The 15,271-nt window shown below is 37.6% G+C and overlaps 1 protein-coding gene across 1 annotated transcript; it reads right to left on the reverse strand.

Annotated features, from left to right (window-relative positions):
• Positions 1-1,545: 1,545 nt before the first annotated feature.
• LOC149811666 (uncharacterized) lies at positions 1,546-13,593 on the reverse strand. Its single transcript, XM_089993917.1, has 5 exons — positions 13,126-13,593; positions 11,515-11,600; positions 10,878-11,183; positions 8,914-8,997; positions 1,546-2,253 (listed from the first exon to the last, which is right to left on the reverse strand). Exons 1-5 carry the CDS (start codon positions 13,579-13,581, stop codon positions 1,824-1,826), a joined length of 1,362 nt encoding a protein of 453 aa, XP_089850043.1. The 5' UTR covers positions 13,582-13,593; the 3' UTR covers positions 1,546-1,823.
• Between the last annotated feature and the right edge of the window lie 1,678 nt (positions 13,594-15,271).

A 15,271-nucleotide genomic window follows, 5' to 3' on the forward strand; every position in this document is an offset into this window, starting at 1 on the left:
CAGCCATAAAAAAAAACAGATAACACACAGGTTGCTAAGAAGGTAACTGAACAAATTGCAACATTTTGTATATCAATTGCTTTGTCACATAGAGTCAATATATAATATCATGCACCATCAGGTTCTGTGTGATTACAGGATCTAGATAATATATAAAATTGTTACAAGCATAACTGATTTCAGAATCTGGATTGCAGCATGCTTGACTGTTACAGAAAATCAGAATATTGCCTCGTATATCTTGCCAAAAATATCGCATAGCATAACGTCTGATCTGATAGTTTCTCTTTCCTATTCACAATAAGGTACAACTCTTTCACTTTCCTATTTTCAATAAAAATCTTACAGGCTTCCTCATTAGACTTAAACTTGATCTCCAAGGCTTTGAGTCTTTGATTAGGTAAGACTTTACAAAAGGCTCAAATTTTACGTGGTTCAGTTCGTGTTTAAATCTACGTCCACGGCTGTAAATCTCTCTCACTATCTCTCAGCGTGAGAGGAGGGTTTTCTTCTTTATTTATAAAATCTCTTTCAATAGATACAGTTGTCTCTCTTTCCTATTCTCAATAGGATACACTCTTTCTCTTTCTTATTCAGGTTTCCTCATTAGACTTAAACCTGGACTCAGGGCTTTGATTCTTTGATTAGATTAGACTTTTGGTAGGAGCTGTCAGTGCACGTCTCCTTGTTGTGAAACGTTGCAGGTTCAAAACCTAGTGGTACGTTGAATAATAACTGGTGGCAGCTTGCCTTTCAAAAAAAAGGCTCAAATTTTACGTGGTTCAGTTCAGATTTGAACCAATGTTCACGGCTGTAAATCTCTCTCAACCTTGAAGGAGGGTTTTCTTCTTTATTTATAAAATCTCTTTCAATAAATATCATAGTTTTAAAACCCAGTGACTCGTCACTCAGCTTGTGGTTGAGTGACTCACGAGTTCACCCGGCTGAGTCTTGTTAACTTTATATTTTATATAAAATTATGTTGCCAATATATTATATGTAGTATGCTTTATATGATATTTTTTATATGTTTAATGTATAATTCTTGGCCGAGTCATGCTAAAACTCGGCTAAGTCAGCCCATGACTCAGCCGAGTTTTGTACACAATACTGGTTTTTGACAAAGTAACTGGGCCATCCGCGATGAGTTTTCAAACTGATAGATACAGCTGTTTCTCTTTTCTATTCTCAATAGGAAACAACTCTCTTTCCTATTTTCAAAAAAAAAAAAACTCAAAGTTTCCTCATTAGACAACTTTGACTCTACGGCTTTGAGTCTTTGATTAGGTAAGACTTAATTTGAGGTTGACTTGCACGACACTCCAGCCAGAACCATGAGCTGGACTCTATCCGAGTGGATCCATCATCTTGGCGTGACCCGATCTGTTCTCTAACACAAACACCTCTTAAAGCAAATGAAAGAACAAGATCCAGCTGGGCAGCAGAGTTCCAACCATCTAAGATCACTCTTACATAGAAACGAAAAAAAGTACACTTTGAACCATAAATCTTGAGAAAACCCAGAGTAGGTGGCCTCGGTATATCTTGTCTCAAAACGTTGTAATGGCATTTATTCAAGAGCAATCTGGCATAAGTAAAAAGCATAGGATGTCTTTGATGATCTAGTATTCTACAAACAACAATTCTTGAAAAATGGACAAAACTAGCTACCACAGTTTCAAAATAAGTATTACATGTTTGTGGTCGATAGCAAAATATATAAAACACATAATGGAACTCCAACAAAATAGCCTGAGCTTTTTAACCACCACGAACGGGTGCTACAAACAGCAACTTCATTGAAACATCCAAAACACCAGTTTTCAACCTGACCTCCTATAGAAGCTATATGCCACAGCAACTGAGGCAACAGCTCCAATAATGGCCAAGGTTGCAAGTGTGTCCTCCCGCTCCCACGTCTCAAACCACGATGGAAGCGAACAAGACCATCCCTTGCACCTTGTGGATGCACCTTTCTTGCTCAGAGGAGTCTGGTCTTCTCCACCAGGCTTCTTCTTTATGCCACTACCAACATTATCTTCAGACCTATCTTGGCAACAAGAAAACCCACCACCTGAGCCCTGACAACAGCTTGTACCACATTTATCAGCAGAGATGCTCTCTATAACAATTTCACTTTCCATTGCAGTTTTCTCTAAACCAGTTCCATCTAGTGAAACTGCCTCACCATTTAGTTGATGCCTCTGTTCTTGGCTTCTTTTCTGTTCTTCTTCAGACAGACCCATTTGGCCCCTGCAAAATGGACACATTATTTATCAGACTTCATAATTCATGCATTAAGCAAAATTCCTTGGACAAACTGGTTTATCAACATTCACTTGATGATACAAGCTATTGTCACCACTGCTACCACAGAACTGAAATGTTGCTTCAGTAGTCATGCTAACAATGGAAGAACACTTGTTAAATAAAGCACATAGAGTTCAGTTCATCTATTTTCAAGTTCTCGAAGAAAAGGATCTAAGCCTAAGGCTCAGCCAACATAATAAACCTGCACTACATGAAAAAAAACTTTCAAATTTCATAACAAGCATATATTCTAACATTATTACAGATTATTTAGCATCTTAATATTTAACAAAATATGCTACACTAATTTCATATAAAGTGATTGTTTCATAATACAGTATGTAAAATCATAGAATTGCTTAGAAAACCATATATTTTTTATCAGATAATGGGTCATCAGTTCAGTTCTAGATCAAGATTATGGCTTGGAAACAATCCAAGTAGTTCATGGCTCACCTCAGGTCAGCTTGTAAAATGCTTGTTCAGGCTTGTAAAACTAGTTCGGCAAGCTAAGCATGAGGCAACTCATTGAAGTTACCAAATCGAGTATGAAAAAAAAGACGCTCAGCTCAACTTGATTCATGTTGGGTTATTAGAAAGAATATATATCTGTAGGGTCAATAGAATATGTTAACTGGAAATATGTGAACTAGGCATTTCTGGCACTTTTTTTGCAAATCCAACCTTGCAGCTGCATTCGGCTGTTGAAACATGTATTTTCAATGAAAAAATGTGATTTTTGGATGCTTGAATATTTACGAAAATTCTGAGCTGTTGATTTTCAAGCCTTAAAAGATCCTTGTTATGCATCGTAATCAGATAATCCAAAAGTCTGTTTCGTCTAGATCACACCGGGTGAAATTTAAGAAAATTAAATTAAAAAAAATCCATGAAAATCTCAGTTCATACTCCAGTTCACATATTTCCAGTTAACATATTATATATATATAACCTATTGCCTTTTATTAGCCATTGGATTGATGCATGCAGAAATATGGCTGCTCCCACTTTAAATATGCATGCTGCTACCTTAAATGGTACTTGCATGCTTTCCAAATTCTAAACAGCTACCTTAAATGGCTCTCGCTTTCTCTCTCAAATAGATGCATAAATCTTAAATCGCTCTCTCGTCCTTTCTCTCTCACATGACATGGATGATGGCATGTGAGCACATGCATCAATGTCTACATATGCCTCTCTCTCTCTCTCTCTCTCTCTCTCTCTCTCTCTCTCTCTCTCTCTCTCTCTCTCTCTCTCTCTCTCTCTCTCTCTCTCCTGCTGGAATGGATATATTGGACATGAGTTGGTTGTGGGCCTTGTTTCTATGGATATGATTATCATACCAACATCCATATGGACAATTGGACGTATGTTCGATGTAGTACCCAGTTATGAATTTATACTGGCCAAACAGAAATGAAGATGGATACATGTTTAAAGACTAAGCAAATGAATGCTCGAAAATATAAGTCATATATGGATTGATCTAATTTAGGTAAATGAATGTTCCAAAATATGCCATACACTGATAGATCATCTGATTAAGCATGGAAATGAATACGAGTCAGGATAAATGTGCCTATCCTATCACTGAACCATTTTCATCTGCATCCCATCTAGGATGGATATGGAAGTGGATGATCCTAAACAGATCCATTTTAATTTTTAACTTGTTCTCGGCCCCTACTCTGAAGACTGATTCATAGGTTACAAGATCCATTTTATCTCGTTCTTGCAAGATACACAATCACACATGTTGAGGAAGCCTCATCTCATGAACATATTTTGAAACCCGACCTTGCTGTCACTTATCAAATGACAAGAATGACCGCTCAAACAAAACCAAATTTTTTTCTGCATTAGGGAACCCCATTCTTCAACAACAATGATAGGATCAGAATCACATAATAGAATCAGTCACACCAACTCGGCAAGTCTTATTTAACCATTGAACAGCATGACACAAGTCGTGACTCACCCGGTTTCCTGAAACTGAGTTAGGTTGTGGCAATGATGCACAGAAAAACGAGAGAGAGATGAATGGAGCTCTCATCCAGCAGTAGAGGGAGAGAGAAAGAGTTGGAAAACCAAAAGGCATATGTGGACATGGATGCATGTGCTCACATGCCATCATCCATGTAGTGTGTGAGAGAAAGAACGAGAGAGAGACATTTAAGATCCACATATGCATCTATTTGTGAGACAGAGAGAGCCATTTAAAGTAGCTGTTTGGAATTTGGAAAGCATGCAGGTACCATTTAAGGTAGCTGCATGTCTGCATGCATCACAGCCGTTGGATCTCAAAAGATCCAACGGCTAATAAAAGGGAGTAGGTGCTCCGGGAGCACCGTATCATTACTACTCTGTTCACTCATGTGTATAGGCAGCCTTATATAATCTACCATTTTCCAGCCATTGTGTTGCCAGAAACTGGTATTCGGTCTTATCACAGCCCATAATTGGCCATAAAATGTTTAGTCTCATAAATGCCCTTTACTACTGTAGTTAAGACAATTTTGGACCAAAGTTGACCTGAAACAATCCACTCCTTGACTTGCATCCTTCTGGTGTCAGATTGGCCAGAAACCATCAGGATAGCATCATCCATGCTGGCTGGTGTGACCCTGACAGTTGCAGCCAATCTCATGGTGTAATGTGGCCAGAAAATGCTAGTGTTTCACCATTCTTATACACTCAAGTGTACAAAACATTTTTCCATATACATATATATAGAACAATTATTCCCACCTAAGACATTATAGAGTAGATGGTTTGAGACGTATAACTTGCAATAATTTTGAGGTTCGATTCTGTTTTCATCCTTCAAATTATATTTTTATAGTTAAGAAAGCAAGATTGATCTCACCTCAAGCTCGTGGTGAGCATAGTGACAAACGTTTTTATCGGCAATTTCTCGTTTTTCAAAAACTCGCGAGAAATTAAAAAAAATCATAAATCTCACATTTTTTCGGCAAAATCTTGGCAATAAAAAAATAAATTAAAAATATAAAAATTATTTTTATAAGAAATTATTAATAAAAATTATTTAAAAATAAAAATACATGAATTTTTGTGATAAATAGCTGTTTAAAACGTAAATATCGTGTTTAAATCGCAGTATTTATGTTTTTTTCATAAATCTCGCGATATTTTGAAAATCTCGCAAGAAATTGCCATTTTAAACTTTCAGGCAATTTCTCTCGATATTTGTCACACTGGTGGTGAGCCAAGCCTGTGCTAAGAAGCCTAAGCTTGATTCGGTTGAAACCTAAATGAGCTGAAATAAACATCTTGGTATGGTTTGTTCTGAACATCCATAGCCCTAATCAATACTGTATAAACCCATAGCCAACCTGAAGCTTAAATGGGTCTACATATAGAACCCTCATCTGACCTTAATCAACTTGGGTCAGATCAAGACCCGGTTGGGTCGGATCATTGAATCATGAACCAAGAGCCATTTTGCCAACACTATATTCATGTATACATGTAGATATATGTACATACCACACACACACACACATTTATGCATGTGTTTATGCCAAAATCATGAAGTCAAAGAAAATTATCCACTAAAATATTATCTAACACATCTAAATTTGTTACTGTTTCTAGGTATTTCACGCCACATACAAACAGACATATATGAGCATACATGCACACATCTATTATATATTTTTCTAATATGTATTTCAAATTTATGTACATTTCACTTGTAGAGATACACTCATGTACATACAAGGTTATACCGATTTTCACAGATGATGCTTTGCTTAGAAAAAACACAATCTTGAGTTTACTAAGATCAATAACTTTGTTAATGAGAGACTAAACAAAGTACCCATTTGTTGGTTGTTGGTTGTTACTTGTTACTGAAGATCATGAGCATGAACGCATCTACATCCAGTAGAGGGAAGATTGGAACCCAAATTGAAAAGAAGAATGCAACCAAAAATAAAACAACCCAATGATCATGCTCTATCTTTGATGACAAGTTTTGAGAAAAAACCACGCCCATCCAGAATTTTTGTTAAGTTCTCATTCTCTAGCCTAAGTAATGAAGGACCATTTGTATCAGATGGTATAAGAGCCTAGCTTGCATAATTTAAAATCCTGACAAGTCGACCAAAAACTCATCCAAGGCAACTTGCCTAAGGTTGGATTGACTCATTGAGACACTAGCTATGTCACATAGGTGCGGGTGCAACTGCAGATACGAGTGTAGAGGGTTAAACAAGGCAATTTCAAAAAACTTGGGTGTGAGGCTGTGGTATATATATTATCACTTAAACCGATATCGCTGATATTTTGAAAATATTGCGATATTATTGGTTATTTCAAGGTAGCCGATAATATCGGGAATATATCGCGATATTTTCAAAATATCAGCAGAAACAAAATATCACAATATTTTTTGAGAAAAAAATTAATTTTAAGTTCGCATTTTCTTTTTTCTTTTTTGTTTTATATTTTAAAACCTTTAAAACATGTTTATTTATATTTTTGAAAAAGAAATAATGCAAAACTTATTATTTTCTTAGCTTTTTTGCTGTCATTTAAATTTTTTCAATTTTTGAAACTCCCGAGATTTGTCAACTTTTGAAAATCTCTCCGAGAAATTACCTTTAACCTATGTCACACGGACTCGGCTAGGGGGTCGACGCACCCACGTCGACATGCCCCGACACGGGTGCGGCTTCGAAAACGGGGCAGACTCAGTCGACAGGTGTCGAACTCAGTCAACGCACCTGTGTTGAGTCTGTCCACTTTATAGACTCAGTCAACTTTGACCGAGTCTATATTCATCCATTTTTTAGGGAAAAAAACTAAAAAAAATCAATTTTTTATATATTTTTTTAATATATATATATATATGGCCAGACTGTGTGCACAGTCACAGACTGTGTGCACAGTCACATGGCCAGTGTTATCTTATTACTTTGATCGTTCCCAGTGCTATCTTATTAATTTATTGTTATATATATAATTATATATATATTTAAATATATATATATAGCCGAGTCCCCGTGTCCAAAAATTTTAAAATTGCGCAGCACCCGTGTCGCACCCGCACCCGCACCCATGTGACATAGCCTTTAACGATAAAGGTGACTATGATATATATATATATATATATATATATATATATATACATGTGTGTATGTGCATTTATGTATTTATATATATAATATAGATAAAACTGGACTTGGTTAGGGTTAACTGAATCTATTTTTGGAGATAAATGGACCTCGGTGTGGTTGACTTAACCTGACACAAAAGAAGCTGTGTCCAAGTGTCGCACCCATATTGGTGTGGGTGTGATGTGGGTGGATTACCATGTTTGAAGAGTCTGTGTTACATAGGTCACTAGGTTAACTTAACAGATTCCGAAGTCAACTCAACCGAGTTACCAAGTTGGCATGACAGAATCATTACTAGGTCACACAGTTTTGTGTGTATGTTTGTGTGTGTCCTTTCATACATCAAATAAAAATATATACTTAACATGCACATAAATATAAGAATAATTGATACATGTATCTGTGTATACTTTATTCATTTCTTTCAATATGAACATATGCAGTTACATATGCAATTACATATATAGTTCTTGTTTTTCTGTTTATAACAGAATACAAGTGTGTACAAATGCATGTGAAACACGCATGCATCAAGTTGACCCAGCATAGTCAGGCCAAGTCGAATCATAAATTTTCCTTTTTTCACAAAATCATTAAGGCTCTGTTGAGAGCCTTGAATCTAAGGTGTGTTCTGGTTTCCCCCAGTGCTCTCATGCTCTCTTCTGTTTGGGAGCAGTGATGTTGCCAAAACACTGTATTCATAATGGAGTTGACAGCCCCAACACCACATTTCAACACCAATCACAAGAGGATGCTTTTGGCAACTTCATCCTCAACACCTGAGTTTGGCAAAACCATATTTTGGCAACACATAGAAATGGTGTTTCCATATCAATGCAAGTCTCCCAAACATAGCCTAAAGATATAACATTTGCAGCCCAAACATACCCCTAAACAAGCAAGTCCACTATCTTTTACACTGTAAGCAAATTTCTTTAGAGAGAGTGCAGATCATAACCAGGAAGGCTTCAAATCATAGTCAATGTTTTCCATAATAATTAAACACATATTAGTTTCTAATGTAGTAAATGCAAATTACCAGGGAATAAGAACTATAATGAAAGGAAGTGTGTATTCCCTCATCAAGTTACTAAACCCCCATTTTGAGAAGTTACATATGGATCCGTGGTAAGGCGTACATATAACAACATAAAATTGCATTTTGGAGCAACCAAGAAGATGCATATGATGGTAGAAGAAAATAATTGTAAGTAGATTAAGGTGTAGTTTGAGTAATTTATCTTGAGACAAAACTGCATGGATTTAAAGTTTACCATAATTCATGCACGTCCAAAACTAGCAATCTATTGTACTTTTCTAGTGTATCACAACATTGTACAAATCACTAATACTGTTCAATCATTGTTCTGTTATGTACTGTATCCTCTAGTTTTCAAGACTTCCTACACAAACCACAATCTATTCTGGACACATGCATACAAAATTTATCTAAAGCACAAACCTCCACAGTCGATCAACAATCTCTCCCTTGCCAATGTGTTGGTTTAGAAGTAGAGAAACATCATCAGGGGTGACATACCCATACCTGGAATAAGAAAAGAATAACATAAAGGTATTCTATCACCAACCACACCATTCTTTAAGGAAAAAATGAAAATTAAAATTCAGGTAACTTGATGCCACCAAAAAAGTAAATTTGCATGTAAAAGAAGTGCAAAAACAAAAATAAAAAAACATTGGTGCATACAAAAATCACAGATATGAACATGCTCCAGAAATTAAAAAATCAAATAAGTGTTAAATCACAGATATGAACATGCTCCAGATACAAATCAAGTTTCCTTTTGAAGTTTCAAATCCAGCTTACCATTCTAAAATCATGGTAAGGCCGACCAATTCTAATTTTAGTGTTCATTTGACATCACAAGGAAGGTGAATGAAGTATATTTACTAGAGCAGGAAGTGGCTGAGAGAAGCAGCAAGCAGCAAAACGTGAGTTTTAAGAGATGCCTTGATGCATGAAGCAAGCAAGAAACAACATAAAAACAGCAATTGACATGTATATTTTAGTTAAATGCTGTATTACTTGGACATTGACACAGGTGTCGGTGTCGGACATGGGAAGAAGTGTCAGGCACAGCAGGTCTCAAAAAACTAGACACTTGGACATGGTTATATATATATATATATATATATATATATGAGAGAGAGATTTAAAGAATTATGCAAACCTAAAATACTCAACACTTCCTTGTTTAACAAGTGTCCACAAAGCTGGACACCCGCGTCTAAGATAGCCAACACTGGACACGGCGTGTCGAGACACCTTTGAAAGTGTCGTACACTCAACATGGGCGTCTAAATTTTTTGACACTCCTAATTTGAAAAACGGTGTGGCGGTGAAGTGTCTAGGAGTGTCGGTGTCAGGAAGTGTCCAACACCGACACTTCAGCCTAGGTGAAGCATCCGTATAACATAGATTAAATATATTTTTCCAGCCTTCTAACAGAAAAACAACCACACAGTTGTATGTTTTATAGAAAAAACATGATTTTTAAAAGAAAACTACAATTCCTCTAGCAACAAAAATACAATTATCACAAAAGTCCAATTCTTGTATTGGGGAAAACAAGCTTTCCATTCTCTGCAACCATGTTTCCCATAAAGCTTCTAAAGCGCGTAGTTTTCACACTTCTAAAGCAAAGGAAATGTGATTATGAGGTCCTAAGAAGCTTTTCATAACTATGGAATGGAGAGTGAAGGCAAATGAGGATCTGTCAACTGCCTATCCATAAGACAAGAAAGAAAGCTAAGAGGCTAAAGAGACACAAAGGTGTGATATCCAGCAATTCACATGGCAATTATATAGAGCGAACGAATCAGCAATGTGAAATGGCAAGGTTTTTAGAGAAGAATAAAAGAGCAAAATTTGAGTGCCACAGGCCAGAAGGTTCTTGTTAGAAAGATATTTGTGTAATGAAAATCTTAGGAAACACCCTGACCATGAATGCAGGTCATTTCATAAGGGTAGAGAAAACTTTTACTTTAAGAAGCTAAGGTGGTAATTTAAGAAAGCAAGAGAAACCTGGAACTGCATTCAGTTATGATAGGGAATCATAGCAAGAACATCCTGAAAGTGTATATTTCCAAACAATTCATAGCTTGAGGAAGCCTCTCTGGAAATGATGCTTCCAAATGATGGAGGAAACACACAGTGAACTCAAGCAAGTCAAATCAATTTAGAGTAGCAGGAAATAGGTTACTGCAGGTCTATAGAAGTGGTCTTTAGAATCCAAGCATCTAGATAGCAACAAAAGAGGATAAAAACCCCGCTGGATAAAGAGGAGGTGAATTTCATCAAAAAGATGGATAAAAAGAAAAGCTACAGGCTTGAGCAGAAACCATCTGAGCATTGGGTCAAAGTTGCCTAGCACGTTAATGAAGGCTAAAAACTACAGATCATACCAATGACCAGTGACTGCTCCTCCAATGCTTGCTCCAAAAATGATCACATTCCCAGCATACTTATGCCCACCAATGTGTGAACATGGACTAACAGAAATTTGACCTTTCAGCCCATGTGCTTCAATTTCATCCTTGAACTTCTTAATAAGAGGTGGCCCACAAACGCCACATCTCCGATCACGGCTACCATGGGCACATACAAACACATATGATCCCATCAATGTTTCAGGGGTTCCAGAGATCCAGTCGGTATCTTTCACAAGCGCATCTTCGACAAAAGAATCCACATCAAAATGAGTCAATCCCCTGCAATTTTTTTTTGTTTTTGCAGACAAGTCAGTGAATAAACATGACATCTATTAAATCAACATAACCAGAACCACTAGTGTTACAGAAGCTTGTATGGCATCCTTTTTTGCCACATCAGCAAGCAGTAACAGGGAAAAATGACCAAAACAAAGTGATCATGTTATTCCACGGATCTACTCTGCTGAGCAGGTACTTTGACTTATGAGTTATGACTAGCTAGCAATATGTTAAGGAAGCAGAACTCCACAGAGCTTTTTGCTGAACAGGAAGACTGAGACAGGAAATAAAGAAAATAAACACATAGAAAGGTCTAGCTCATGTCATTAACCTGTATCGGATCATATCAGGGAAAATTAAAACATCCCCATTCGAAGTTTCAGTTCCATCCCGCCCCTCGCATATTGTCAGTCGAGTCTGGTAAGAAAACAACTAATATAAGTAGAATGATATCACAACCCAAACATAAAAGTACATCACACCATCAGTTGCTTCATCATATTGGAAATCCCTGGTTCATTATCTTAAATTGATAAAGAATCTAGTTGCACTTCTAGGTCAAAGTCAAGGAAATGTGAGAAAGATACCAAAAAAACAGAAAAAGATATCTGATTTCAAACAGGAGCATCCTAAAGTGAGTAAAATGGAGAAGCCAATAAGCGAAGCAAACTTTCTTCCTCGCTTTAAAATATATTCCAAACAATCAATACTAGAATTCCCCGACTTACGAAGAAAGCAGAAGTATTCATTTGCAAGACAGTAGATCGGTATTAGCAATAACGACATTGAGAAAGACAATGATGAAGATGACAATATTAATTCTAATCCATTAAAAGCAACTTATGAAAACATGATGAAACACTACAGGTGCAAAGGGCCAGATAAAATAAAATCTTAAAAATGCGTTAGATAGTAAATTGTTTCTTCCTGAAACGAATCAGAAAAATCAAAGACTCATTCCTTTAGAACAACCTCACCTCTAGATCCCCCTGATTTTCTCCCCAATTTATGATTCAAGAATTTAAGCAGAAGATATAGTGGTAGTTTCTCGGCCGCTAATTCCCTAAATTCTGACTTCCAATCCATTCCTGTCTTCCTACCTGTTCTACAGGAAAGGCAAGAGCATCGATCACAATTCCCAACTCCTAATTTCTAGATCACTCAACTGCTCGAAAAAATATTGAGATCTGAAATGTCCTATTTGTTTCAAATCCTCCAAATGATCGGATTGATAGCTCAAGAATCACACAGAAACCGCACAGGAAAGAAATGCACATATACCAAAAGATGCAACACTCGTTCACCCTAAGGAAACACGAAAGAAGTGCACAGAGAAAAAGATTCAACAGTCGAACACCGAGTGAAACGGCAGAAAGACGAAAGAAGTGCACAAAGAGCGAAAGATTCAAGAGTTGATCTCCGGATGAAACCGCGGAAACACGAAAGAAGTGCACACAGAGTAAAAGGTTCAACAATCTATCTCCGAATGAAACAGTGGTAACACGAAAGAAGCTCGCATAGAGCAAAAGATTCAACAATCGATCTCCGACTGAAACCGTGAAAACACTAAAGAAGTGCGCATAGAACAAAAAATTCAACAGTCGACCTCCGACTGAAACCGCGGAAACACGAAAGAAGTGCACAAAGAGCAAAAGATTCAACAGTCGACCTCCGTCTGAAACCGCGGAAACACGAGAGAAGAGCACAAAACGCAAAAAAATCAACAGTCCACCTCCAAATGATCGAACCGGGAATTCAAAAAACACTACAGAAACTGCGGAAACACTAAACAGATGCACATAGAGCAAAAGATTCAACATTCGACCTCCAAATGATCGGATCTTGGAGCCCAAGAATCACTCAGAAACCGCGAGAATACAGAAAGAGAAGCACAGGGAGAGCAAGAGATTCAGCAGTCCGTCAGGAAGAAGGAACCACCGACCTTGCGAGGCATGCTCCCGCTGCGCGCCTTGAGAGCGGCGGCGAAGAGGCGAGGCAAGCGATCGAACTCGGAGGCCTCGATGCGGGGGGGCCAGCTCTCGGCGGTCTTGTAGCAGAGGAAGACGTGGCGCTCGTACAGGTCGACGGTGCCGACGAGGGGGCTCTTGTTCATGTCCGGCCGGTGGAACCCGAACTCGGCGTCGTTGCTGGGATCGGTGAGGACGCCGTCGGGCCCCGGGGCGCTGCCACCGATCTGGGGGGCGGCGTAGTCTCCGGCGGAGGGATCGAGGAGGTCGGGCCTGGTGAGGTTGGGGCTGGCGGAGAAGGGGGAGGACGACGCCTGAGGCTCGTCGAACATGGCGGCGGCTAGGGTTCGGATGCAGCAGCGGCGGGAAGGCGCGAGGACGAGTCGGTGGAGAGAGAGGGGCAGAAACGGCTGGGCGCAATAAAATCTCATCCCCTCCCACCTCCTACTAGGTCCTAACTTCCAAGTCTCCGGAACAAAGGGCAAAACAGAAATTTATTTTAATCGTCGAATCAGATCGGGAATTGTCTCAAAAGTTTCAAAGCAAAACACTATACGCTCTTACTCTTTCTTCTTTCTTTTAATTCGATGGCGTGGGGGACGATTAGAGGAAAGTACTGAAACGCCCCTTATGTTTCGAGAGTTGTGGAAAAATAATTTTTCTCATGCGTTGACTTGTCGCTATTGGCTTGTCACGCATGAGGTAAAGGAAAAATAATTTGTAGAAAAAAGATAAAGTTATCAGTTATTTACAAAATATCACATAAGATTACAAAATACCACAAACAAGAGACTTTTTAGTGAAGACAGTTTTTTAAAAAGTACACTTTTTGATAAAAAGAACATTTCCTTCCTGAAGAGGTGTGGAAGGAATGTTTTCTACCAAGAGAAAATTTTATTTTACAATCTCCACCGCACATCTCACCAAACCATCTCTTCCTCTCTCTCATTTTTTTCATATTTTTCCACTCTGTTTATTGGTACTCTCTAGTTTTTTCATATTTTTCCACTCTGTTTTCATCGTACTGCACAAACAAGCTCATATCAAAAACTCTCATAGGCAAGACTTTTTTTTCCTAAGAGAGTTTTTCTTTCTTCCAAAAGTGCATGAAAAATACATAGTAAAAAAATGAGAGGGGAGAAAAAGGGTGGTGGTGGTGGTGATGGTGAAATGGGTGAGGGAGAGTGTAAAAATAAAGTTTATCTTGTAAAAAATATTCTTTTACCTCTCTTAGAGAGTGTTTTTTATCAAAAAATATATTTTTCTAACGAGAAAGTTTATCTCGTTTGGAAGGGTCAAAAAATATGTACAGATTTTTCATTTTGCATCACTTTTCCTACATCTTTCTCGCTTCTTTGAAGAGAAAAACTCTCAGAGAAAAAAAAACAAGTTTTTCAAATAAAAAGTTTTTCATTTGATTGATAGCATGAAAAAAATAGAATGAAAAAATGTGAAAAAATGAGAGTGAGAGAGAAGGGAGGAAGAAGGTGGTGGTGATGGTAGTGAAATGTGGTGAGATGGGTGGTAGAGAGTATAAAAATAAATTCTCTTGTCAAGCTAACTCCCCACCACCCACCATTCTCCTGTTCCTCTCTCATTTTTTCACTCTGCTTTTCTCATGCTACACAAACAAGCGGAAAACTTTCTTTTGAAAAACTTCTAGTATCAAAAACTCTCTTAGACAAAAAAAAAAATCCTATGAGAGTTTTTCTCTTTCAAAAGTGCCCTAAATGGTGTTGAAAGTAGGCCCATCTTTATATTCAAGATGAGCTGAGCTCGAGCTTGTGGCAAGCCCGATTTAAACAAGTCAAGCTCAAGCTTACTTGTTTTGAAAGAAAGTGCCCTTTTAAAATTTGAAAAATAATAACACTTGGACTATGAACATCTTAAAAAACTAAACTCAAATTGACTTGTTTACAAAATAAGTATGTTAAGGACCTAGACAATAGAATTTGAATTTTAAAATTATTGCTTGCAAGCCAAGCATTTCAACCAATGATATTGAATATATGTTAAATATAGTTATTAGTAATTAACATGCATACACAAGCCAAGCCGCTCGAGTTGAAAATTCATTGTTCGTATACAAATTACGTAGCTTATTTCACCAGTCCAAATGAG

The sequence above is a fragment of the Nuphar pumila genome, chromosome 17 (genome assembly GCF_984573655.1).
Source record: "Nuphar pumila chromosome 17, dmNupPumi1.hap1.1, whole genome shotgun sequence".
Taxonomy (NCBI): Eukaryota; Viridiplantae; Streptophyta; class Magnoliopsida; order Nymphaeales; family Nymphaeaceae; genus Nuphar; species Nuphar pumila.

What these genes read in the sequence shown, in the direction of transcription:
- LOC149811666 (XM_089993917.1), bottom strand. Translation starts at nt 13,581, where the DNA reads ATGAGATTTTATTGCGCCCAGCCGTTTCTGCCCCTCTCTCTCCACCGA. An exon ending in CCTGATATGATCCGATACAG is followed by an intron (nt 11,184 to 11,514) that starts GTTAATGACATG and finishes AAAAAATTGCAG; the next exon opens with GGGATTGACTCATTTTGATG. An exon ending in ATTGTTGATCGACTGTGGAG is followed by an intron (nt 2,254 to 8,913) that starts GTTTGTGCTTTA and finishes TCCATTTTGCAG; the next exon opens with GGGCCAAATGGGTCTGTCTG.